The sequence below is a fragment of the Pantherophis guttatus genome, chromosome 2, assembly GCF_059756535.1.
Source record: "Pantherophis guttatus breed Tessera chromosome 2, ASM5975653v1, whole genome shotgun sequence".
Classification (NCBI taxonomy): domain Eukaryota; kingdom Metazoa; phylum Chordata; class Lepidosauria; order Squamata; family Colubridae; genus Pantherophis; species Pantherophis guttatus.
This window is the reverse complement of record NC_142064.1, coordinates 172,285,347-172,312,167: the sequence shown is the minus strand read 5'-3', so window position 1 is coordinate 172,312,167 and position 26,821 is coordinate 172,285,347. Positions and strand designations below refer to the sequence as shown.

Sequence of the window (26,821 nt, the reverse complement as noted above, 5' to 3'; positions counted from 1 at the left end):
TCCCCAGCAGACAAACACCACTGGATTCTTAAACTATTTCTGGCATCAGTTGACTGTAGTTTATTTCTTGTAATGTGTGATTTATTTATTTATTAGTCCAATTTATATGCCACCCTTCTCCGTAGACTCAGGGCGGTTTACAATGCATTATAGCAATAGCCTGCATACTTTCTTGTATATACCTGCTTATTAGGGCTTTCGCCCCGCCCCCCCAAGCGGTGTTGTTCTATACAAAGTTGGCTTATTGCCCCCACAATCCGGGTCCTCAATTTACCTACCTCGAAAGGATGGAAGGCTGAGTCAACCCTGAACCAACAGATCATGCATTGCCTGAACTATTTCTCTTATATCCAAAGTATATTCCCCCAAAGAATACAAGATAAGCCAGAATTTCCACATTTTTAGTGCAATCTAAATTATACTCAATTTATTTGTAACAACTTAATAAAACTATCCACAACATCCTAAATTGTTCTTCATTACAGGATCATGTAGCAACATTACACCTAAACATAACTTTTGAAATTAAGGAGTAGGCCAAAACTGAAGTGTGTATTTTGTTTTAATTGTCTCTGTAGAAATCTTACTAAATACAGCTAGTTCTCGATTTGAGCTCAAAATTTCCACTGATAAGCAAGATGGCTTTAAGTCAGGGGTGAAATGTAAAATTTGTTACTACCGGTTCTGTGGGCGTGGCTTGGTGGGGGGAGGGGTAATGATTGGGTGGGAGTGGCCAACTTTTTTTAAAAAAAAACTTTTCAAAGCATTTTTTTTAACCACCTCTTTGGCCGAAGAGGTTGCAGAAAAAAATGCTTTGAAAAGCCTCTCTGACGATCAGGCAACTCAGCTGGGATCGTCAGAGAGGCTTTTTAAAAAATGCTTTGAAAAGTCTCTCTGACGATCAGGCAACTCAGCTGGGATCATCAGAGACTTTTCAAAGCATTTTTTTTACCACCTCTTCGGCTGAAGAGGTTGCAGAAAAAAATGCTTTGAAAAGCCTCTGACGATCTCAGCTGAGCCGCACGATCATCAGGCTTTTTTTTTTTTTAACTTTTAAAAGCAATTTTTCGTCAGAAGAGGTTGTAGAAAAAAAAAAAAAAAAAAAAAAGCCTGAGACGATCGTGTGGCTCAGCTGGGCATGGTGGGGGGCGCAGGGATTTTTGCTACCGGTTCTCCGAACCACCCGCCGCAATTGTTACCGGATCGGGCGATCCGGTCCAAACCAGGAACATTTCACCCCTGCTTTAAGTGAGTTTTGCCCCATTTTCTGACTTTTTTTTGCCACAATTGTTAAAAGAATAACTGTAGTTGTTAAATTTGCAACATGGTTTTTAGTGGATCCGACTTTCCCACCATTGACTTTGCTTGTCGAAAGGAATACGTCAAGTGTCATAAATATATGCCAGTTGCCAAGTGCCCAAATTTGATCATGTGACCATGGGGATGCTACAACAGTAGTTAAGTGTGAAAAGGGGTCTTAAATCACTTATTTTCAGTGCCACTGTAATTTCAAATAGTTAATAAATGAATGGTTGTAAATTGAGAAGTACCCGTAGCACAGTAGTTTAGACAAGGTAGTAATTAACATTTCAGACATCTTAAAATCTGCTTAATTTCAGCTTTAAAGTAACTTTTAATTAACATAACATTATTGAACACCTGTCACTAAGTGATTCAAAAATCCCATTTATCACATGTTTGCCAAACCTTAACAACCCATTCTTAAGTGGGTTACCTTGAAAGTAGTGTATGGCTGCTCCTGTTTATATAAGTGAATCCTTCTACCAGCTGCCTAACTATTACTCATAAGGTACCTACAAAGACTGAAGATCTCTGTGAAATGCCTTTCCAGGGGGCATAAAAATAGTCTTCCCTCAACTGTCTATGCAGAAGTACTCTCTAAAGATAAACAGGGAGATGATCCAAGCTTTGTTTTTCCTGCACACTTCAAACAAGGAAAATAAATTTTTGAATTCCTATTTGATAATCACACAATAGAATATTTATGATGTGATGTTTAAAGAGTTGTTTATTTCTCTGTTGAACGTCTAAAGATAGAAAGACTATTGTCTTATTTTAAAATGGGGACATAAATATTCATTTTCAAATGTCAAAATTAAGTGTTATTACAATGTTAGTTATCATAGAAAAAGTAGGTACATTTTTTCCAGCAAAAATAAATTCTTTATTTTTATTATTCAAACAAAAATATAGTAACTGTACAATGACAGCAGATACTCAATTCATGATTAATGCATTTTGAACAGTCAAGGGAAAGAGGAATTACAGCTTTACTTAAACATGCAATTTATACATTCCAATCAAAAAAGCTCAATTTTTATCCCATCCCTTAATAAAAATTAAAAACAAATGGTAGGAACAAATGCAAATGGAGAAAAAAATTAACAATATTAATAAAGACATTTATTTTAAATCCCCAAATACATATTTTTGTTTATAAATAACCTTCCCAAGTAAACTATATTTTTATGATGGATTTAATGACTAACTTGTTTGGACACTCTGTGTTTTCTTGAAACTGGAAGAATATAGCTACTACTCTCTCCAATAAAAAATATTATTACTGGATAGGTAACCTACTAAAACCCTGAAAGTTTGGATAATAACAATTCATATATTATTCCTTGTCACTGACTGTCAAGATTACTGTATTATTCTGCTTTGAGCCATCATTAAAAATGGAACTTAATATTCAGATTTTTCTTACATGTTTATTTGGGTGTGTACAAAAAGGGCAGCCACATACTTCCATAAATATTGATGTATATCACAGATTCATTTTATAAAGTTGTACTGTAGTATAAAAACTCATTTTTTAAAAAAATACCTGTTTAGAAATACATTTAATGCTATACCAAAAATGTTGTAGATAGTTAACTAAGTGCTTCAAAACATAGCTATCTTTATGTGATTTTCCACAAACTGACACATCCTGTTAGCAGTTATTTTTTAGTGTAACTTTTCTGTATCTTTCATGTCTGATTACTGAGCTGCTTTTAATGGAATAAATTTTAAAAAGTTTCCCCATGTAACAATAAAAGCAGCTTTCGTATATAACAATAAAGTTTTTGAGTATATGCACACACACACACGCACACAAAGTAGGAGGGGGGATAAAATTTATGTAAAAGTCTCCATCAGTCTGGATAATTCTTAATCAGGATAAAGGATTGGTCTATTTTTTTCCTCAGGTCAGAAGTAATTAATAGGTTAACAATACAAATTCAGATACAGACAGAGTAAAGATTAAGCACTAAATTATGCCATGCATTTAATATACAACAGAAGCGAGTTGCTAAGAAACTTTTTTTAAACATAACAGTTCATTTGCCATATATTAAAGCAGAGGCAACATTTTGAAGTGCACATTGTAACAGGTTGCCTTGCCTTGTGCAACAGGCCAGCCAATCTCTAGTCATTATTTAAAATTTTACAGCTGAATCATATTTCAATGAAAATGTTCCTCAGTGAATGCAATATACTAAGTTATGATGTAGATTTCAGGAGTAAAAGAGAATTTGAGGAAAAAAAACCATAGTTTTCAAAAAAGCCTAAATTTCATCCAAATAAAAATATGGGCTAGTTATTGTCAAGGCCAGGACATGAACTTTCTTCTTTGTGATGGGAGAATTATGCAAGAATATAATCTATAATGCAGTAAAGTACAGCCTCATTTATTCATCTGACACTGTATATATGAGTTCACAACTGATTCTTCTCCTTACTAAGTCACTATAAATTGCAGTTTGAAAAAGCTGTGAAAGACTTATGTCACCCGCTTCTGGTGCAATCTATATTCCATGCAAATCAAAGGTAAAAAATAACTTAGCTCCTATAGGTAGTCATCGACTTTAGGATCAATTGGGACCAGAATTTTGGTTGCTAAGCAATGCAGTTGTAAAGCACAATGTTACATGTCTGCATTGCTTAGCGATGGCAATCCTGACTCCTAATTTGCTATCCTAACTCCAGATGTGCAGGTCATTAAGTGAGAAGTGGAGGGGGCCCAAGGGTAGGAATACAGAGGATGAGGACTGCACAGGCTGCCTACAAGGGGGTGCTGCAGTGTGGCATGAGCTCAGGAAGGCATGAGCTCACACATGCAGGGAGGCCAGAAAAAGAATATGCTATAGTTCAGGGGCTTCTTGGAGCATTGCATCAAAACTGCAGCTGCCATTGAAAGCCTCAGCTGCCTCAGCCTGGCCCAACACCATGGCACGCAGGGGCTTCTTGGCACACTGCAACTCTGGGGCTGGGCTTTGCGCCATGACTCAGGGGCTTCTTGTTGCCCCAGAGTTGTTGCACTTCAAGAAGCCTCTTTCTGCCAAGCTGCTGGACCAAGCCTGTAGCTCTGGGGCTGAAAGAACCCCTAAACCACAGTGCATAGCCTAATCCCAGCCCTGCCCAGCAACGTGGTGTAAAGGAGCTTTTTTGCACACCACGGGTCTGGCACACTAAGAAGCCCTTAAGCATCATGCTGCTGAGCTGGGGCTGGACTCTGGGTTGCAAGAAGCTCTGAGCCGCAGCATAGTGCAAAGTCTTTTACACAAAAAGCTCAGCTCCAGACGAAGCACAAAGGGGCTTCTGGTGCGCCATGGCTCTGGGGCTGCAAGAAGCCTGAGTACAGTGTGAAGTCCAGCCCTAGCCTGGCCCACTATTGGCCACCCTGGGAAGCCACAGCTGCAGTTGTTCTGGCCACCTTGCATTCCATGGTTCCTACTACCCTGCATCCTGCTGCTTCCACTTGACCTTTTTCCAGCTGCTGATGAGGCGTTCCCAGCCTGGCTCCCAGCAGCTGCTGGCTGCGTGAGGCCATTTTCCACAATTCTCACAAGGAACCCATTGTGCACAACCTGGGGAAGAAAGTCTCATGTGTTCAGCAGCTGCCTTGCAAAGGGTCAGACTGGCATGCTTGGTCAGCAATGGAAGAAAGATGGTGAAGGTCAGATAGGGCTGCAGAGGCTGCAAAATGCAGAGGACCAAAAGGACATAGATGGGATGGGAGTGGAAAGATAAGTGGCTGAAAGGAATTGAAGCAATCCTGCAGGTGTTTAATTGTGGGCAAGCTGCTAAATGCCTGAATTTGGATTGTATGACAGCAGGTGCATTGCCACAGCTGTAAGTTTGGGGACCAGTCTTAACTCCCTTCATTCAACACGAACATAATTTTGAATGGTCGCTGAGTGAATGGTCATAAATCAAGGACTAATTGTATTCAAGCAGGTATGCAATACAGGTAAATATACAAAGTTACTACATTATCATATTAATTAATTAGTCGAACTTCATTATTTAAGTTCTAACTGACTAATTTAAAATAAAAGGGTGAAGGTAAAGGTTTCCTTATCCAGTCGTATCTGACTCTAAGACACAATGCCAAGGGAGCAGCATTGTCTGAAGACATTTTCCATGGTATGTGACCAGCATGTCTATACACCAAAGGCGCATGTAACACTGTTACCTTCTCACCTAAGTGGTACTTATTAATCTACTCGCATTTGCATGCTTTCAAACTACTTGATGGGGAGAAAGGGGGCAGGAATGGGAACTCATCCGGTTGCAGAGTGCTCAGGTCTCAAATCTGAGCAGCTGACAAGCTCAGCATCTCTAACCACTGATATACAAAACAACTTGTATTCAAACTGGTTCCATTATTTTTGAAGAGTTTTAAACATCAAACAACGCCACTTAGTATACTGTTTCAAGCTCAACACACTCCCAAAAGAATTGAAATAACCATTTAGCAATCAAAATGGTGCATTTCAAATTGGAGACAATTTAGACTCAAAACATACTGCACATCCATATATGCAAGATGCACTTCCTATGTTATGTGAAAAAACTGAAATGGATCAACAATTAAACTCTCATTCTGCTTTATGCCTGACTATCTAGAGATGTGACATTGGGCACAGTTTAATAATATATCTTTTTTAATATTCAATCCATGAAGCTACACCTGACACGTCTGATTATGTACTAAAACATTTTAAAGTGAAATTTTATCCATCTGTAGTTTTACACATTGAAAACATACTTAGACCATGTGTGAAATGATCATTAGTATCCTTAACAACAAGCCCAGTTAAAACACAGAAGAAGAGAAAGATCTCATTAAAAACCAGTACTGACATAAGACCAATATATTATCAGTTAAGATACTCAAGGTGGCACAAAATTTTATTTAAGCTGTTATCTGCCTGGTAAATACCTTCTTTATATTCCACTTCTAGAATAAACCTCTTTAAAAAATACTTCATCAAAATACAATGCATGCTAATCTAATAAACAAGCATATCAAGCCAATAATTAAAAATAAGTAATAAAACCCCATTTCACATTAATAAAAAACAATAAAAACCTATTAGGAGATACTATAAAAATGCCCTTAAGGAATGACATGAACAAAGTAAGTCAACAGTCTATAGTCATTTATGAAATAAATGAATAAAATCAATTGCTAACAAGGCTTTAAGGTCTGATAACAAAGTGAAGAGCAAGCCTCCCTTTCCCCTTTTTCTAAACAACAACAACAACAACAACAACAACAAAACCCTATGATAAAAATGAATACTAAAGGAAAAAGCAAGGCACATCATCAGAGCTATTTGTTGTGCCGCTAATAAAAAATAAACTTGTTTTAGAAGGAAGACAAAATGAAAATGAGATTTTTTCATTACACCAGTCTATGTAGACTATGTAAGAATTTGTGTCTCAGATCTGGTCAAAAGCAGGTAATCTTTGTCTAGTATCAGGGTTTCATCAAAATTTATAAACAGAGGTTTAATGCAGAAATATAAATCAAAGTCAGCACAATTATTAAAAATAAAAGCAGCACATATTTTTGTTATACTCTGCTATACAGAGAGCTTCATAGCAGAATTGTGATTCTAAAGAACCTGTTTTTGAAATATATGGCAGCTTGAGGAAGAAAGGAAACATGAAATGATATCTATATCTTTAAATTACTTTTAAAACAAAAAAAGCCTTTGTACATTCCCTATCACTTCAGCCAACATAATTTTAAAAAGTCTATTTGTATTATTTCTCTTTCCTTTATGAATCAACACCAACAGAAGCCTTTTTACAAGCAATATAAATAAAAAGAAATAAAGCTGCTTATTTTCTTACATGAAATCCCAATATATTATACAGATTATTTTTAAGTAGAAATTGAGCATACTGTACAGCAAAATTCCATCTATTAATTCCACTAATTTCAGATCTATTTCCTTTCATGCACTTGTTTTTTTCTGACATAGTGTATATTGTTCTGGAAAACAGCCAATTCCTCAACTTCTGGAAAAAGTTCAGGTAATGAAAAAGAGGTAAAGAAAAAAAAAGGTTTCTTGAGCAGCCTTCCATTTTAAAAATTCAGACTCAATTAAATATGTCTATTCAGAAAACTAGTTTGCTATAATGTTTAAGGCACTAGGCTAGAAACTGGGAGTCTTTTGAGTTCTAGTCCCACTTCAGGCATGAAGCTAACTCAATGACCTTGCGGTCAATCATTCTCACTCAGCACTGGAAAGAAGCAATGGCAAGCCACTTCTGAACATTGCCAAGAGAACTGCAGAGATTTGTACAGATAGTCACCAAGAGTTAAAAATGGACTTGAAGGCACAATCACATTTGGAATAGTAGCTTAATGGATAAAATCTCAACTATTCTTTGAATTGGCCAATACTTAAAAATGTTGTAAATGCCAAACATCTACAAAATTAACTGTGTAAAAATTTTTATGTATTTTAAATACTTGTTCATTAAATTGTAAAAATTGTTGCCTCTGAAAGGATTAAATAATATGGCTTTTTGGATTATGCAAATAATCAAACTTTCAATTTTAAAAAATTACACATACAAGTATAACCCTGTTATATTACAAACAATTTTTGTATTTTGAATTATGTGAAACTGGTAAAATTTCTCATAGCTAATATAAGTTAATATAAAGATTCTGTCTGGCAATACAAATATAATTGCCCTGCTTTGCCTATTTTCCTCAAAAATCTTGTTTTCGCTACATCATTTTTCTTACACACACACACACACACACACACACACACACATGCAGGCTTATATCTGTTTTTTCTTTAAAGCTAGTTTGATGTTCTATACAAAAAGTGTTATTTTAGGTGATAAATCATTGTTTCTCTTAGCTTGTGAATTTAATTCATTACATATAAAACTGTATTGGCATAAATTATAAAAAGGTTCTGTCAGATTAAATTAATTACAATGTATAATGTAGTTCATATCAATTATATGGTACTTGTTCAACATATTATTTGATCCAAACTGGAAGATTCCACATACAGATACATACATATTACTTTAAATACAAATACCAAAGTTAAAAATTAAAAGACCAAGCCGGTACTAAAAATACATTTATTTATACAGGAAACAGGTATGGGACTGAGTCTTTAAATAATCTGCATCTAACCTGTTTCTGAATCTTCACTGTCGGAGGAGCTGGACTCACTGGTGCTCTCAGACTCTGAAGAGGAGAATCCCTTCATTTTAGAGGAACCAGCAATTACATCCACTTTCTCTGCTGCAACAAGGTAATAGCATTGTCATTGGATCAGACAAAAACCCAGAATCTATTCTTGTGCCACGAAATATTCCTATTAAATCTCAGATGTTTGGGTATCTGCTCATAAAGTGGGACTTCATCTTGCTTATCTCCCCCTACCCCAACAGCTCTTCTTTTTACTTGTTCCCCAATCTAGAGGGCTCCCAATCTTTCAGATATAGGTTACTATGAGGGGGGTAAACAGAAGAATTCATTCCACTGGCAGATAAAATCTGCCAGAACATAGATGCTCTTTGAATATCATTCAAAGAACAATTTTTTACATAAAAGATTTTCACAAATTGGTATGTTTTAATTAGGTTAATGAAACACTGATTTCAGAAGAACAGAAAATATGTTCTGATGCTTCCATTTTCTTGAAAGCACAAGAACAATTCAGTTTGCTATCATCTGCTTTAGGAAATAAGGGAATAGGAGTTTGAAAATTTGAAATTCTCAAATAATTTAGCATTTTCATGCTCTTACGATTTTGAAATCTGGCTCTCCCAGTTCTGGTCATCAATTGATCACACAAGTCATTAAATGGAGAATTGGGGCGAGGACCCTCTCTCTGCTCTGGTATCCCTGGGAAGTCCACATCCTCCCCCATCCCACGATGGACCCTCCCACCTCACCATACCCAGGTCCACTTACCTTCGATCTTTTCTGCGGCAGGCTTCATTCTTGCCATTGTTGGAAGGTTTCTTCTCCAAACTACACTGTTTGGAGAAGGGTCTTCCAAAGTATTACGGGGAAAGTTTAGAAAAATATTTCTAGTCTTTAGAACAATTGTGTTTGCTAGTTATCCAGCACTCTCCCATGAGAATCCTTCTGCCAAGCTGCAGAAATGGATGCTCGGATCTTCAAGATCTGAGTACCATTTCTACAGCTCAACAGAGGGGCTGAGCAATCCACTGTGCGTGGAAAGGAACACCTCTGCCAGGCTGCAGAAATGTGATCCGATCTTCAGATTCTGAGCAATGTTTCCACAACCTGGCAAAGGGAGTGAACTCCATCTGGCAGGTAGTACTTTCCAGTCAGCCCCGAGAGACTAGTCATCTCAGCACGTGGCGGTAACTTGCAATCTTCCCTGCTGGTTTCCCATTGACTTTCTGGAGAAGACAGCAGAGAATATTGCAAATGATAATCACCTGATTGCAGGGCACTTGGCAACCTGTCATATTTGTGAGCAGGTTGCCAAGCACCCAGAGTGCAGTCGTGATCATGTGAGGGGGAGGGCGCACAATAGCAGTTTTACAATAGCAGAAGTGCTTTACGGACCATAAAGCAGCCTTTCCGAGGCTGTTGTAACTTTGAACTGTTGCTTAACAACCTGTTATGTCAAGAACTTCCTGTTTACTGTTCTGGAAATTAATTAATTAATTAATTGCTGGAAAAGATGCAATTTCAAAATGAATGACTCTTGCATAAAGTTTATCATGTTCCAACATTAGTATATTTTCTATCTCTGCACCATAGAAAGTGATTTAGTACATACGGCTGGCATTTGAAACAACTATTCTGAACTTGAAAAATACCTTGAGGTTTCCTTTTTTTCCGCAAACAAGATGTTACATATCGCTCCAGCTCCCGCAAAGTGGATGCCTTTAATGTTTCAAAGTCAATTTCAATCTCATCAGGATTGGAGTTTTTGAGCGAGGGTTCTCTTGATTGGATGATATGGACAACCCGGCCTAATTTTTCACCAGGGAGCTTGTTAATGTCCAGGCTCAATTGTCTTTTTTCTTCATAAGACATTGGCTTACATTTCTCCTCCTCCTCAGACTCATAAACTGGAGGTGGCTTGGTATTCTTCACAGTCACAGGCTCCTTCTTATTACTTTAAAGAACAATTATAATGTATTATTATATGAAACAAAATGATTCCCTAATTTCATACAAAGATGTTATTCTAGAATGATTTAAATTTATTAGTATGGTGTTCTACATTCGCAGAGCCATAGTAAGGTCTATTTCAATGAGCTATAGCTTAGAAATCCGAAGTTTAACTTTCAAAAATTATTAGGTAGCCTTTGACAAGCAATTATAACTGAATCATATAGGAAGCAATCCATATTTAAATATCTTTTGACACAGATATACTTAAGAGAATCAGAAAAGATTTTGAAGTAGCTGAACTGAAGTTGTAAGGATTGTGCCCATTTTTATATTTCAAGCTGCAGATTCAGAAGGGTCTTTTATGAAATTCCTGTATAGATGACTAGGCTGAACCCCAGGGTAGGGTCAAATAACTAACAATCAAGGCAAACTGGCACTAGATAAAAGTCAATGGAATTCAAGGGGACGACGACTGAACTTTGGGTCTCTTGTGGGAACATAGTGACTCCAAACTGATGGAATTTCTTGACAGTGATAACAATTAATCAGTCGAACAATTTGCTTCCAGATGTTCCGGGTGCTCCAACACTAGAAGTTTATAAAAAGAGATTGGACAAATATCTGAGATGGTTTAGGCATAGGGTCTCCTGCTTGAGCAGGGGGTTGGACTAGAAGACCTCCAAGGTCCTTTCCAACTCTGTTATTCTGTTATTTATTTGACCCTGTCCTCGAGCTCAGCCTGGTCATCTCCTACAATTTCCTTCTAAAAACCTCTGACAACCCTACCTATTTAATAATTTAAAAATACTGGTCTCATCTACACAGCTTTGGTGAGATGCTACAGCACCTTTAAATGTCAAATCTTTAATATGAGTTCCATTTTCTAGAAGCACAAAAAGTGAATAGAACTACCTGAATTAAAACCAAATTACCTGTTTCTTATGCAATACCTTGCATTTTGTATAATTAAGGCTAAAATAATAGAAATACTTCAGCCTGAAAAACATGATCCAATTGTTTCATCACTAGAAATGTATTCCCAAGTAGGATCAAAACTATTCTCAAGGGAAGTGCTGTCATATTTATCCAATAATATAATCACAGGAGAATAATTTACATTTATTTATTTATTTATTTATTTACACTTAGCTTTAGATTTGTTTGTAAAGCCAATGTAAAACCTGCTTTTTGTGTTGTGATGTTCTAACCAATGAATTAGGAGGTGGATGGCTGGATAGAAAGGAACAATAACAACAATGTTCATGCGTGTATTTCCATTTCTTAAACAGGCAGAAGAAGAATGACATCTAATAGGGTTTGTCTCTTGAATCTCTTTAAAATGAATGAAACATTCATGGATAAACCCATCCAGACTACAACTTTCAGAAACTGGTGTTGCTGAGGTAAAACTAACACTGAAACTATAATTTCCAAAGGTATTACAACAAAAACAATCTTTATTCTGAGAATGTTTTGAAGAATGGACTGTGCATTGTAAGATAACAATATTGTAGTGAGAAAAGCCACCTATGATTGTAATTTTGCTTCTTGATTGAGGGAATCCTAGTTTTTTTTTTAAAACTAACAAGTTCTGAGGCCTACAGGAAACTTGGGGAAAAATGTTCTAGAATGATTAAAGGACTGCTTGAAATTGGACTGTCTGAGAGCAGATGAACTCGGTATAGCCAGAATCAATTTATGTAACAAATGAATGACTCTTGCAAAAATGAAGCTGCTGAATTGGTTTCTTTAAAAAGTTGTCCTGAAGAGTTCCTGTGGCTCCGCGTTCCCCGAATGGACACTCCTTCAGGAGCTCCAGCCCCGTGATTCCGTTTGCCGCTAGAACAGCGAAAATCAACTGTTCTAGCGGCTCGAAACTCTCCCCCAGGGAAAAAGGGGGAGAGAAGAGCAGAAGGGTCTGGTTAGAGCTCCCCTAGATCCCCAGGCTTTTTTTTTTTTTTAAGCCTGGGGTTTGCAGGGTGAGAGCTCCCTGAAAGCCCTTCAGTGCTCCGGATCCAGGACGATTTTGCTTTAAGCAGAACAAGGGGTCGCGACCACACCAGCAGCACAATTTTAAGGATTATGAGAAAATTCGAATCTGGATGCTGGCAGAGCAAATCAGGAGAACAGGAAATGGAAGTATTAAACTTTAACTCCGTTTAAAAGAAAAAGGAAAAAAGATGGTGCTTAAGGGCGTTTAAAATGAAAGTTACAAGTGAAAGTGATGGTTAAAGCTGCAACATTGTAAACGAGGCAAGAAAAAGATTTAAAGTGCTAGTGAAATGAAAAAGACTATGGTATTGATCTTAACTACTCTATACTTCTAAATTGTGTGGAAAATTATTGGATTTATTGACCTGATAGCTGAACAAATTTAAAAATAATTGGACTTTGAAAAAAAAAGAAAATGGCTGGTACCTTTGAAAGTGCTGAAGGACTATTATTACACACACCAGCAAATACACAAATAAGAGCTATAATACATGAATTTTTTGAGTCACAAACCACTGCTTTACTGGAAAGTCTTAAAGGTTTTTTTGATGAAAGGTCTCAGGAAGAGGAAACTGTTTTGACTCAAAACATGGCGACAAAGGAGAATATAGTATCATTTCAAGGCTTGTTAGACAGTAGTGAGCTGTTGGAACAAGATGGGGCAGAAATTCAGTTTAATGTGACTTTGGACAAAAAGGATGCTTTCCAGACCAAGAGGGGAAAGCAAAGGAATCTGGAAGAGTTTAATCAGGAGGACTTGAGAAAGATTTATGGGGGTTTCAAATTAAATGAAATAACTTTAAGAAGACAAAAATTTTCAAACAGACATCAACCTCAAATCCAAATTTTAAAATTCTCGAAAATAAAAGCAGGAGAAGAAAAATTATCGAAGAAAAAGGACTGGAAAAAATACAGAAAGAAGGGAAGAACTGAAGATTAATCTTTTTTGGGGAGGATTTTGGCAATAGGTTGAGAACCTTAATTAAATTTGTATTTTTAAAGTTTATTCTAAGATAATAATATAAAGGAAGTGTGTTATTACAATTGGTTCTGGATATAAAAATGATAGCTTCTTAAGAGTTATCGGGGTAAAAATGATAGCTTTTTAAGAGTTATCGAGGTATTAAAATGGCTAATTAAAAATTTGAGGGACAACTTTCTGAAGGGTTTGAAATTTATATTTTGAGAAATGACTTAATGTCCTATTGATGTATTAAGAGATTTCTAAAATGTTTAACATAAGATTATAGTATTTTAAGAAGGTATATGAGATAAAATGTTTAAAGTTTTAAAATGTTTAATTTTATGAAGGATTAAAGAGGATAAATGTCTAATTTGAAACTTTATTAGGGAGCAATGTTGATTGAGGAAGAAGGACTGGAAAAAATATAGAAATGGTTAATTAAAAATTTAAGGGATAGTTTCCTGAAGGTTTTGAAATTTATATTTTGAGGAATGAACTAAGAAGGTCTTATTGATGTATTAAGAGGTTTTTTAAAATGTTTAATATAAGATTATATTATTTTAAAAGGTATAGGTGATAAAATGTTTAAAGTTTTAAAATGTTTAATTTAGAATTTTAATGCTGAATAGTTAGAAATTGATAATTAGTTTATGAAGGAATAAAGAGGATAAATGTTTAATTTAGAATCTTATTAGGGAGCAATGTTGAAAACGAAAGGTGTTTGAGGGATGAAAATGAATGGCTTACATACCAAGAAAAAGGCTCTTATATTCAGGAAGAAAGAATTTAATCTAACTGATTTTGAGAATTTACAAAAGGGAGGTTGATGAATTTGCAAAAGAGGAGTTAGAGTGTGAGGGAGTTTTGAACTTTGTAGTAGGTTAGTATATTTTAGCTTTTGCTTGTTAAATGTTATACCCTGTTTTTGCTCTGGGAAGTTGGGGGTGGGGTGGGGAGGGGGGGAGGGTTGGGTTGGGATAAAATTGTTGATAAATGTGGGGAAAATGTTACAACAAATGAAATGATATCAGGAAAAAAGATGTATTTAGATGATACACTGATTGATTGATTGATTGATTGATTATATATTGTATGTATGCGTGTTTATAAAATAAAAACTTTTTAATATAAAAAAAAATTGTCCTGTATGTGCCTCTTTAGGATGCTTTTCACTATTGTAGTACACTGAATTGACTTAGGGATAGAAGGCTAAACTATCTCTCAAAAAGCAGAAACAGAACTTCTACCTGAAGTGAGGCAATGGGCACTACCCAGAGAGCTTTAAAGGAAGTCCCATTATTCACAAAGAAAGAACAGTCATTTTAAAACAATAATCTAAGTTGGGGTCAGCAATGTGCAGCTCTAGAGCCGCATGCAGCTCTTTGGGCCCTCTCCTGCGGCTCCCTGTCAGATGATCCCACCACTGGGTGGCTCCTCCCCTCCCACTCACTGCTCGCCTGCCTTGAGAAGAGAAGGGCGACTGCGGCGGATGGAGACTGGCTCCGTATTCCAAACTGGGAACAAAGCGCCCATCTACTTGCCTCTTTTTCTGGCCCTTGTTGGTGCTGTGCGCACCTTGGCCGCTGGGGAAAACGCGTGACTTTGCTCTGCACCGAGACACTGGCTGGGCTGCCCGGCTGCAGCCGATGCTCCGCATCGTAATTGGCTCCAGGAGGAGGAGGATGGAGCGTCGTCTCCCCCATTGTGCAGTGCGCTAAGTTTAAGTGCAAGAGCAGCAAGCAGCCATGGAGGCGGCGAGAGGAATATGGGGAGACGCGCCCCAGCTGGTGTTTCGGGGCAGAGAAAGCTGTGCGTCTCCCAACAAGGGCCGGAAAAAGAGGCAAGTAGAGGGGCACTTTGCTTCCACTCTGAAATAAGGAGCGAGTTCCACCCGCCTCCACCGCCCTTCTCTTCTCAGGGCAGGCGAGGAGTGAGGAGGAGGGGAGGGCGATGGGGCCAGTCAGCAGACAGGGAGCCACAGCAGAGGGACAAAAGAGCTTCATTTATCTGGGAACCTGAAATGACTCTTGATTTAAAATTAAATCATATGTTAAAAAGCACCCAAAGAAGCAAGAACAACATCAGAAAAAAACCCCCAACCCTCGCCTGGTTTTGGAAATGGTTCAAGAGGGAACCAGTGCGCACGTGCACGCATACACACAAAAGAGAGGGAGGGAGGGAGGGAGAAAGAGAGAGGTAGAGAGATGAGAGACAGAGAGATGAGAAAGAGAGGGGAAAAGAAAAAGAGATGAGAGGGGGGAGGGAGGGAGATGAGAAATAGGAAGAAAGATAAGAAAGAGAGAGAGGGAGAAAGAGATTAGAGGGAGGAAGAAAGAGGCAGAAAGACGAGAGAGGTAGAAAGAGAGAGGAGAAAGGGAGAGGGAGAGGGAGAGAAAGAGATGAGAAAGAGAGAGGGAGGGAGAAAGATGAGAGAGAGAAGGAGAAAGAGATGACCGCCTACTATTTACGGGACTGCCTACTACCACCAATAGCCTCCCACCGGCCAGTATGCTCTCATAGAGAGGGACTCCTCTGGGTGCCGTCAGCCAAACAGTGTCGACTGGCGGCCCCTAGGGGGAGAGCCTTCTCTGTGGGGGCACCTACCATCTGGAATGAGCTCCCCCCGGAGATACGGAGGATCCCGGATCTGCGCTCTTTCCGCCGTGCTGTGAAGACCTTTTTATTCCATCAAGCGGGCTTGGCCTAATCTCTTCCCTTTTTAAATATGTAAATTTTAATCTGTTTTTAAATTATTGGGGTATTTTAATTTGTCTGGGCCAAATAATTTAATTTGATTTTATCGGGTTTTTAAATTTTGTGTATTTATGTATTTTATTGTTGGCTGTTCACTGCCCTGAGTCCTTCGGGAGTAGGGCGGTATACAAATCAAATAAATTATAACTAACTAAACTAACTATAGATGAGAGAGGGAGGGAGGGAGAGAGGAAGAAAGGAGAGAGAGGGAGAAAGAGGGAGAGGGAAAGAGGGAGAAAGATGAGAGAAAGCGGGGAGGAGAAAGAGGGAGAGGCCTGTTTAAAAGAAAATACCTGGAGTGTGGTTGGGAGGTGACATGTGATTGGGTGGGAGGGAGTGATGTCGAATTGGCCACGCCCACCCAGGTTTTGTAGCTCCTGGTGTTTTGTTTTTTGTGGGAAGCGGGCCCAAGTGGCTCTTTGAGTGTTTAAGGTTGCAGACCCCTGATCTAAACCTTAAGAAATTAAAATGATTTACCAGTTTTGTAAATTTATTTATTTATTTATTTTGTTGCATTTCTATGCCGCTCAACTCCCAAGGGACTCTGGGATTTCAATAGTATAAGCAAGGAACAGAACTCTTCGAGTTCTACCGTAGAATTAGACCTTTAATATTAGAGAACACATTTGCTAAAACCAAAACTGTACTTACACCTCAGTTATCTGAAAACCAAGAAAGCATACAGTATATAATTTTGGAATTTTAAGGTCAAATGCATTGCAGCATCCTGATTTAAATTACACTGTTTCTAACCGTATAATAATTACCCATATTATATGGTTAGAAACAGTGGTGTGCAAAATGTTCAAACCTGTAATGTTCTGTATTCAAAACTCTAGGTTTTAATAGCAGTTCTGACTTACCAAAGATACTAATATTCCAGGAGTGATCCAAGCCTGAAACATTTGCTAAGGTCAGAGTAACTGGTTTGTAAGTGTTTTAAATCTGAATTTTTTTGCATTTTGTTTAAAATTGTGTAACTTATACCAGGAATTTAGATAGAGAAAATATAGAAGTTCTGCTATACTTCTAAAAACATCCTCATACTACCGATAAAACTTAAAAACCCACCCTACAGATTGGCATATACATGGATATAAAGAGGGAACTGACCTTGAGCTATTGCTATTGCCATTATTCTTCTTAACCTTCTTAGTTGGTGGATCCTTGGCTTTATTTTTTTTATTTTCTTCTACTTCTTCTTTCTTTTTGTGCTTCTCTTTTTTCTTTTCTTTCTTGTCTTTCTCTTTTTTCTTTGGTTTATTCTGTTGTGGCTGTGACAGGGCAGCCAACTGTTCATGCACTGCTTTAAGCTAAGGAGCAGACACACAGATCAATACAATTTTCTTTTTTAAAAAATTATTTGTTTTACCCCCTTGCCCTAAGATGTGATGACCCCACACTCACTTTGGTGTGCAACTAATTGTTTTTTCCCCAAACACCTGAATTATATGTTCCTTAGTGCTGTGCATGCTTCAAAAATGATTTGAAATCATCAAAAATGATGACCCACACCAAGCAGCCGAAATGTTTCCAGGTCTCTATGCAAATCTAAAAAAATTCTACAGTTTCAAGCATTGCACAAATTTTAATATGTCCATACTTTAAAGCAGTGCCATTTTTTCCAGTCAAAAACCTGAAAAAAATCGGCTGCTTTAAATCCAAACAGTTGCTGTGTACATGTAAGACCAAAGGCCTTTTTTCCAAATCATTTTCAAAGAATGCACACCCTCTGTGTGTACGTGTGCATGCATACACACATGTGAGAGAAAGAAGAAAAAGTGCCAAACAGCACACATGAGCAGGAATATATTGGAGCAGCTGACAATAATGCTGCTTAATGATCAAATGGCAGTAATTTGCTGGCCTTTCCTGAGACTTGAAGCAACAGAGTCAAGCTTCTATGATAGATTGGAAGGCAGAAATTATATTGATGTCAAGAAAACAAAATATACATATTATCACCAGTGACTTCAGTTTGGCTTAAGGGCATCTTTACTTTTTTCCCGTAGTACTGAGTGGGCTATGATACTGAAAGTTCTCCTTAACATTCTAAATGTTGAAAGGAGAACCTAATGCCACCATGGTGAACCTATGACACGCATGCCACAGGTGGCACGTGTACCCATATCAGTGGGCGTGCGAGCTCAGCTCCGGGGAGCAGTTGCACGCTGGCCAGCTGATTTTCGGGTCTGCTGGGCCCACCAGAAGTGGGGAAACAGGTTGTTTCCTACCTCCGGAGGGCTGGGGGGACAGACGTTTTTCTCTCTCACCTGGCTCCAGGGCCTCTCTAGGAGCCTGAGGAGGGTGAAAACGGCCTTTCCCACCCCACCCTGGAATCCTCCAGAGGGGTAGGTAAGGCCGTTTTTATCCTCCCCAGACTCCTAGAGAGGCCCTGGAGGCTGGGACAGCAAAAAATGGGCCTTCCGGTCCCACCGGAAGTTGTCAAATGGGCTGTTTTCGGCCTCCGGAGGATCTCCGGGAGGGTGGGGAAGGCCATTTTTGCCCTTCCCAGACTCCTGGAGAGGCCCTGGAGCCAGGAGAGAAAGAAAAACAGGCCTACCGGGCCATTACGTGCCAAGAGTGGGGGGAGTTGTGTGTGCACGCGCGGGGTGCATAGAATTATGGGTGTGGGCGGGCGTGCGTGCGTGTGACACCCCCCCGCCCCTGGCACGCGATGGCAAAAAGGTTAGCCATAACTGGCCTAGTGGCTACTATATCCCCAGCACAGGCAATAAAGCAGCATCTACTAGTCTGATACTATCTGGTGAGGTTCTGTCTGGGAATCTCTTCCCTTACCCAATCAAGATAGGCTAGAAAAAAAAAAACTCAGGCACAGGCCCAACCAACTTCTCTTGTGATTGCAAAGATTCACAGGCAAGCTGGAATTGTTTCATCAGTTGCACAACAATCCCAATCACATTCTCAACTTCAGCAATGGGAAGATGGCCAGGAATAAAGTTGCAAAGCCAAAATGCTTGTTGCACTCTTTCCTGCCAGTATGAGGATTTCTGCAGCATATTCTGCAACAGGAAGCTTTGTAAAGAAAAACTAAGGAAAGAAGCTCATAACTAGATGTATGAAACAGTAAGCTAGAGTGGCTAGCTTTCTTTTGTTGGCTTGTTATTCATGTATGTAGTGAAACATTAAAAACCAGAAAGTGTGGGCTAGGACAGGGGTCGCCAACTCCCAGTCTGTGGACCAGTACCAATCCGCACCATGCCAGAAACTGGGCCGCACAAACAAGTGAAGCCCCATCCGCAGGATGCTGGCAGCACACAAGAACACCACCACCACCGGTCCATGGAAAAAAACTCTCTCCATGGAACCGGTCCATGGGCTAGAACTGTACATGTATAGTGATATGGAGGAAATCAAGCAAAACCTGATCCCCATCCAAAAACTAGAATTAAGCAAGTAACTGGAGAAAAGAGGATACAGTCAGAGTCAAAAGCAGGATACACAAACGTTTTACCTGTTCCTGGAGCTCTGCTAGCCGCTGAGCTCGTTCTTCTTCAGAATCATCTGATGAACTGTCACTATCAGAAGAACTATCACTGCTGCTGTCACTGGATGATGGTGGGGGCACTTTGGGTTGTGGCTGCACTACTACTGGAGAGGAAGCTGGAATCACAGGTTCTTCAGGTTCATCTGGCATTTTAGCAAACCGCATTTCAAAGACATCCTGGCAAAATACAGTGGGCATATGAATGCTATGCTTGTAAAAATATATCCCAGCGTTATTCTGAAGTATAATAAAAAAGTTTTCTTGTGACACTCACCAAAATATTGGTATCTCCAAACTCAAAATTCAGAAAAATGCTCTGATTTGTTCCTATCCTGAACACCCCCTTTCCTGCAGTTTATCAATTTAGGCACTTTCTGATCAAAATCAGCTTAATCTTGAGGTCCCATTATATATGAGGATAGGTGAAGGGTGTTATCCTATTCATTTGGCCACTGGGAAATGCAAGAGGCATGACCAGCAACATAATAACATCACTGAGGGTGGGATTTCAAGGATTCCAGAAGTGTTGTTTCGATATTAAATATGTTTACTAATGTTAACAAAAGTTTAATAATTTTTTCATGATTACTCCAATTATATAATTAGGCCAAAGTATACCAGTGCTTGGCTCCTCATTGATGTTTGAGGAGGGGAATCAGTAAACATCAAAGAAAGGTACAAAAGCCTTTACCCCTGACATTTGTAATACATATTTTAAATTCCCAAAGATATATTTTTAAGTTACTCTTAAAATTACTCTATGACTTATTAAAATTATACATTTATGCATGTAAAGTAGGACATGGTTTTAAATGAATTTTTAGTTACCTGTAGTTTCCGTGCCATGGCCACTACCTCATGATCTGGAGGGTTATATTTGTAACAATTGGAAAACATCAATCGGACATCTGCTGAAAATTCCTGAGCATCTCTATAATCCCGGTTCTCCAATTTGGACTGAAGGTTAAACAAAGAACTTTAATTTAAATCATTTTAAAATACCATGGGTATTATTTCCTATAAATAGAGCAAAATTTTTGGCATTTCAGAGATAAGATTATCAATTCTCTATAGAAATACTCTGCATGTTTTCTGAATGAATATAAAAATAAAATTATTTTCAACCCAAATGATATTTAACAAATGACAGGATATCTCAATTGTTGATAATCCCACTGGTTTTCTGTTTTAGTTTGTATATTGCATAAGATTACAAAGAAACAGAAGTATCTACCCTGGTAGAATAGTAAAAATATGGAAATTAGCTCAGCTTTTTGAATTGCTTTATTTTGTAAGAACAGAATGTGAACAATAAATTAATATAAAATGGGCACTTTTTTAGCCAGACATTTTGTTTCTCTTATTTTTTTTCTCAAGTTCTTCTACAATAAACCATGGAATTATAATGCATACTTCAGAATGCATACAGCAGAGAATACAGGAAACCTACTGTAAAGATAAGATTTCTCAACATCAATGGCTATAAAATGACAACTGTATAAGACAAATCAGGGTAGATTTAAATATTGTGCTATGCCATGCTTTTTTTTTTAAAGCAGGCTTAGTGAATAAATCCAAATAATCTAGTTCTCCCATAAATTTAGATCAAAATAGAGAAATTATATTGATGCTTAATGTCATGCGCGCAATGCAAAAGTGGGCAAGTTAGTTCTTTCTAGCAACAAAGAAACTTCTAAACAGGAAATGGACTGGGATAAAGAGTAGGTTTCATTTTAACTACTTGTTGTCAAAAATATTTTGTCTACAGCAAGTAAATATGACATTCATTCAGGAGAAATAAAACTATATGATCACCAAGACCACAAGCTTGACTTAGGGGAGTTACCAACACAAAACAAAGCAATTCACTTTGCAGACAGCTTTCATTAATATAGGACTTATTCATAAATTCTCAACCTACAGCAATATTTCCCAAGTACATTCATTTCACGTTTCCACATCAACACCAAAAACAAATCTTGTAACTGTTTGAGAGGAGAAATATTGCTATAACAATAATTCTAACACAAAATAAGTTACAATCTGTGCAACTGCTTTCTTACAGTTAATCCCTGATTTACCACTATTGTCTCAAAACTTTAGGTACAACATGATCAATTATTTACTAAATAATACTAAAGTGTCTTTGATGAGAAATAATGTCTAGAAAAGTTGTATCCTCTGTTCAGATTATATAGACATTATGGCCAATGCATTTTAATGGAGTGCTATAGGAAGATGATAAGACAATTTTTTTCCTTCATCACCCAAAAGCACTTATCAGAAAGTCATTTATAGTAATTGTAGATAAAATTAAGTCAATTTAAATGTCCTGTTGTGATTGGATAATGGGTTTGTGTCATTATCGAAAGAAAAACCACGTTTACCCAATTTGGGGTAATTTACTCAGGTTTGGGAAGTATCGCTATAAGGATAAAACGGAATTCCTGTGAGGAAATGGCTGTTACTACTTCTGCAAAAGAAAAAATAAAATACATTGTAAATAGATTATCAAAGTTGTATGTTAGATTTCTGCCATCTATCAATGTTTTTAATCTGCCTAAAAGGGCTTTTGATTTATGTTAGCCTCTATAAAATTTTTGCCTCCCAGTGTAAATTAAATTAAATCGAATTGAATTGAATTAGAACTACGACTAAAGCCATCCTATTATATAAGGGAAAGAAGATATAGAGAAGACAGGATAAGGATTGCCACAGATATTGATACTCTATGTCAGGCTTGCACAATTCACAGAGGGGAAAGGGCCATACTGACAATTAAAAATAATTTCTACAAAGACTAGCTGGCACACAGATCAGCTGTTTGGCAGCTAGCAGCTTGGCAATAGTGACGGAGCTGACAGTGTCAATGTGGTCTGGAGACTCCCAACCATGAAACTTCAGGGCCACAACAGTAGTGATGGCTCTTTCCTGGCAGTGGCAACATTTGGCAGAAGTGGATTTATAAGGTTTTAAAGACACTGATGGGCCACAGAGAAAGCTACTTGTCAGGGTTTAAGAGATCCATGGATATGTTGTGTAGACTTGCTCTAATTGGTACTATAACAGAGTAGACCCCAAAGATGCGCTTTCCAAAAGGAAACTGGACTTGGATTTTTTTTCTTTGAAAACGTTGCTTTAATGAACTGAAGAAGCTTCCTCAAATGAAGTGAAAAAGCTTCTTGAATGAGAAATGAAACATTTTCAAAGAAAAAAACAAGAAAGCCTAATTGCCTCTAATTGCCTGAAAAAAGGACCTTTGGGACAATTAGTATTTTTAACATATGTATTTATTACCACCTGAGAGTTGAAAAAAAAAAGGTACCCACACTTACTTTAATTGTACTCAGGTCCATGGGATGCTTAATGATATCACGATAATCATGGAGTCCAAGAGCGTCCACATCCACAGGTTTGTAGAAGGGCCATGCATATGCAGCATGTTTCTTAGCAAACATCTCCTTTATGATGCCACCACAATACTTTAATTGCTCTGACACTTTGTTACTGTTACTTTTTTCTACTACATGTTGCTGAGAATCTGGAACATCCTTCTTTGGAGGTTTCACAGGTCGACTTTCCCTTCGTGGACCTGTCTTGACAGGCTTGGGTTCAGCTGGCAATGATGATGATTCATGAACTGGGTCTATTGTAGTAGGAGTTGTAGTGTCTGCTTTCCTCTTCACTCCCTTTTTTGTCTACCAAAGCAAACAGACATTCTATGTAGCCTTCTGTTCTTTATTTGCCACAATGTATACGTGTACATGAGGTTATGATTCCTTGGCATAGGAATATGTTATTATCTATATTTTTAATTGTTGATTACTTTTGTTATCTTAACCTTGTTTATGCATGGTGGGAATGTAAGCCGCTTGGAATCAGTTGACAATTGTAGCGGCATATAAGCCTATTAAAATAAATAAAATAAATGAATGTACCATGGAATTCTCATAACTAAGCAAACACTCCATATATATGAAAATAACCAGACATCACGTATAAGTATCTAAAACACTATACAAGGAACAGAAAACAATCTCAGAAAAACTGGCACAGAAGTTGTAGTGAAGCTGAATGCGATGAAAATTCGCAATTATGACTTCACTCAATAGTTTAAGAAAGTCAGAATATTTTCAATTTTTCTTGCTGATATTACTTTTGTATTATTATAACTGTTATTGTTTTGTTGTTATTTCAGGGATTACTATTATTACTATTATTATTTCAGGGATGCATCTCAATGAATAGAAGGATTCCTTCCTCTGGTAAAGAAAGCAAAGATCAATAGGAAATCTTGCTGAGGGAAGAACTTGGAATAGTTATTTCTATCAATTCCTTTTATAGCCCTTCTCAGGCATTATTTCATGATTGTTCTACTATTCAAAGCAGATTTTTAGTCTTGCAGAACAGAGGAGAAATGCTGCTGCCATCCCTTCTTTCTAAGAAATTATTCAATGTTAGATAGTATATGCAATTTTAGCCCCTTATATCCTAGACCTGTGATGGTGAACTTATAGCACGGGTGCCAGAGGTGGCACGCAGAGCCCCCACTGTGGGCATGCGCACCAGCCAGCTGGTCTTTGTGTGCACTGGAAACCCGAAGACCAGCTGGTCGGCACGCGCATGCTGGAAACCCAAAGACCCAAAGGCATGTGCACCGGCCAGCTGGTCTTTGGGTTTCCGGTGCGTGTGTGCATTTCAGTTTTGGTGCCGAAAAGATTTGCCATCAATGTCTTAGACTGATCTTGAAAGGAATACTAGTTATTTTCCAATAAACATAGTCTTAATTCCAATGGAAGATGTTTAGCTATTTATCAAATCTTTATTTTAAGCAGTATTATTGAGCCAAGCAAAGAGATCTTTTAAATGCTTCTTCTTCAGAGAAGGGCTTAGGGTTGGTAACTGTCTCCATCTAGTTCATTTCATAAGGCTGTTATAAAGAAAAATGAAAGGACAGGCTGTATAGTATATATACTACTTTTATTTCTTGGAGAAAGGAGATGAGAAAAAAAATCAATCAATTAAAAAAACATGTTGAAAAAAATTGACATTTATGATGCTTTAGAAAGCCTCATTTATATTTGCTTTTAAAGAAATGTCAGTACAATTTTATGCACGTTTATTAGAAATAAATCTGAATTGTTTAATGGGACTTACTAAGTATATTTTAGACAGCACTATTTAATAATTAAATAATATTGCTGTCATTACAGTGGGAACATTTGACTTACTTTTCTATGAAAGGACAGAAATGGAAAACAAGTTTCATGTTGAATACTAGGCTGAATCATGATAAAGTAAAATGATAAATATTGTACACAGCTGATCTGTATTTATCTAGCGATTTGTATAGGCACAGTGCAATTTGTCACTTAAGTTGTATGTTATGTTCTGACAAAATTATTCTTGCTATTTTTGAGATGTGCTTATTTTAGTATTTTACTTTTAACACACACATTTTTAACTTTGTCTGTAACTATATTGGTTAAAACCAAATACAATATGAAAAACATCAATGTATTAACCAATGTTGGTATCAATGTGCTAACTATATATCAAATATAGAAAGCAATGTTAATCAATTCTAATCTAATCTTTGTCGTCGTTCCACCCCCCTACATCCCCACCCCCCTTGAGTTTCTGGCACAAGACATTATTTCCATACTAATGTTTTCCACCAATTTCATAACATTTGTATGAAGTGTGTGGTATGGTTAGAATAGGCATTAAACATTCTTCTTAAAGTCTTTTCTAAAATAACAAATCTAACAATGATGCAATTGCATCTATTTGATTTACAAGGGAAGGCTATGCTTTTTTCATATTCCACAGAAGACAATTTAAAATGTGTAAATAGGACACAAATTCCAAAACTGAAATGTTTTACACATCTATTATATCAGTTCTATATGCTTTACTTCAAGCAGGTTAAAATTCGATGTTTGCAATGACTCTGAACAAAACTGTACTATAGAAAAACTTCAGATTTAAGAATAAAGGGTATTTTAACTTCAGCCAAGTAAATTTTGTGATCCTTCTAACCTACACATACCCTAATAAGGAACACATTATTCATCCATATAATTCAGTTTTATCTATATTGATTAAAAGCAACTATACATAATTTAAACAATTTTTTCTAATCTATCTAGAAATTATAAGATTGAACCTTATAATTTTATAAGCTAGGGTCTCTTGTCCAAGGGTTACTGCATCCTAGTTATCTGAATAGTGCAATAATAATTAATCTTTATAACCCCCTGGTGTTAGAGCCCCTAAAATAATAAATGTCTTGCTGAGCTAACATTTTCATTGAAGATTTTCTTTGACCAGCATTTAAAAATTGAATTTCTTGACAGCATACAAACTGTGCCAGTTATTGGGAGCCCTGCAGAAATAGAGCATTGCAGTGTCATAACTAATTCCTGCTTCCTAGCCTTCAAAAACAGAAGAATAAAAGTTAAAGAATTTAATGAAGCAGTCTTAAGGAAAGCTGTAAAGTACCCGAGCATGGTTTTGTATGACTTACGGCAAGTTTTCCCTTAGGTGAACAATTAAAAGAAGAGTTCTAATGTACGCACCTTCATGGGTTGTGCAGATGTTGGGATAATCGGGGTGTGTGTCTGAGAGGGCTGAGGAGCGGAGGCTGAAGGTGGGAGGGGAGGAGGCAGTGCTGCAGGAGGCTGGGGTGGCACCACTGTCATTACTGGTGTCTGAACAATTAGGTCAGGGGTTAGAGAGGAAAAGGAATGAGTTGTTTGCACCGGCTGAGAATTTTGGGGTGGAGCCTGCGTCTGTGGTGGGGATGATGCTTGAGTTACATTCTGTACCGCTGATGCTCCTGGCTTTGATGTCACTGTAAGAAAGTCAATCACAGTATGTATATCAAGTCTCTAAAAATACAAATGGCCATTTTGTTTTTTCATTTCAGACTTTTTAGTCTGAGAACTCATATTTGCATTTGAATTACAATACCATTTCTCAATGACTATATAGATTACTATATAGTAGTATATAGTAAGACTGGAGACTATATAGATTCCAACTTTATTCTATTAACTAGTAAAGATAAACCATACATTTGAAAATACATATTTTTCCTTCTTTCCTTTCTCCATTGTATTTTTGTAATTATGTCCATTTCCCAACTTTCAAAGTAAACAGT

General features: G+C 37.5%; 1 protein-coding gene across 10 annotated transcripts in view; it reads right to left on the bottom strand.

The window, feature by feature from the left end:
- BRD4 (bromodomain containing 4) overlaps positions 1-26,821 on the bottom strand; it is a 107,435-nt gene that overhangs the window by 23,558 nt on the left and 57,056 nt on the right. For 5 of the 10 annotated variants that reach the window (XM_087883610.1, XM_034407602.3, XM_034407614.3 and 2 more), the window contains 7 exons: positions 26,238-26,512; positions 22,992-23,354; positions 20,485-20,613; positions 19,611-19,833; positions 17,262-17,451; positions 10,138-10,439; positions 8,468-8,578 (listed from right to left, as the gene is read on the bottom strand). In XM_087883610.1, the coding sequence (XP_087739736.1) occupies positions 8,468-8,578; positions 10,138-10,439; positions 17,262-17,451; positions 19,611-19,833; positions 20,485-20,613; positions 22,992-23,354; positions 26,238-26,512 (1,593 nt within the window). Of the gene's footprint in view, positions 1-8,467; positions 8,579-10,137; positions 10,440-17,261; positions 17,462-19,610; positions 19,834-20,484; positions 20,614-22,991; positions 23,355-26,237; positions 26,513-26,821 lie in introns of all 10 variants that reach the window. The other 5 variants (XM_087883611.1, XM_034407622.3, XM_087883614.1 and 2 more) reach the window with 1 other exon arrangement.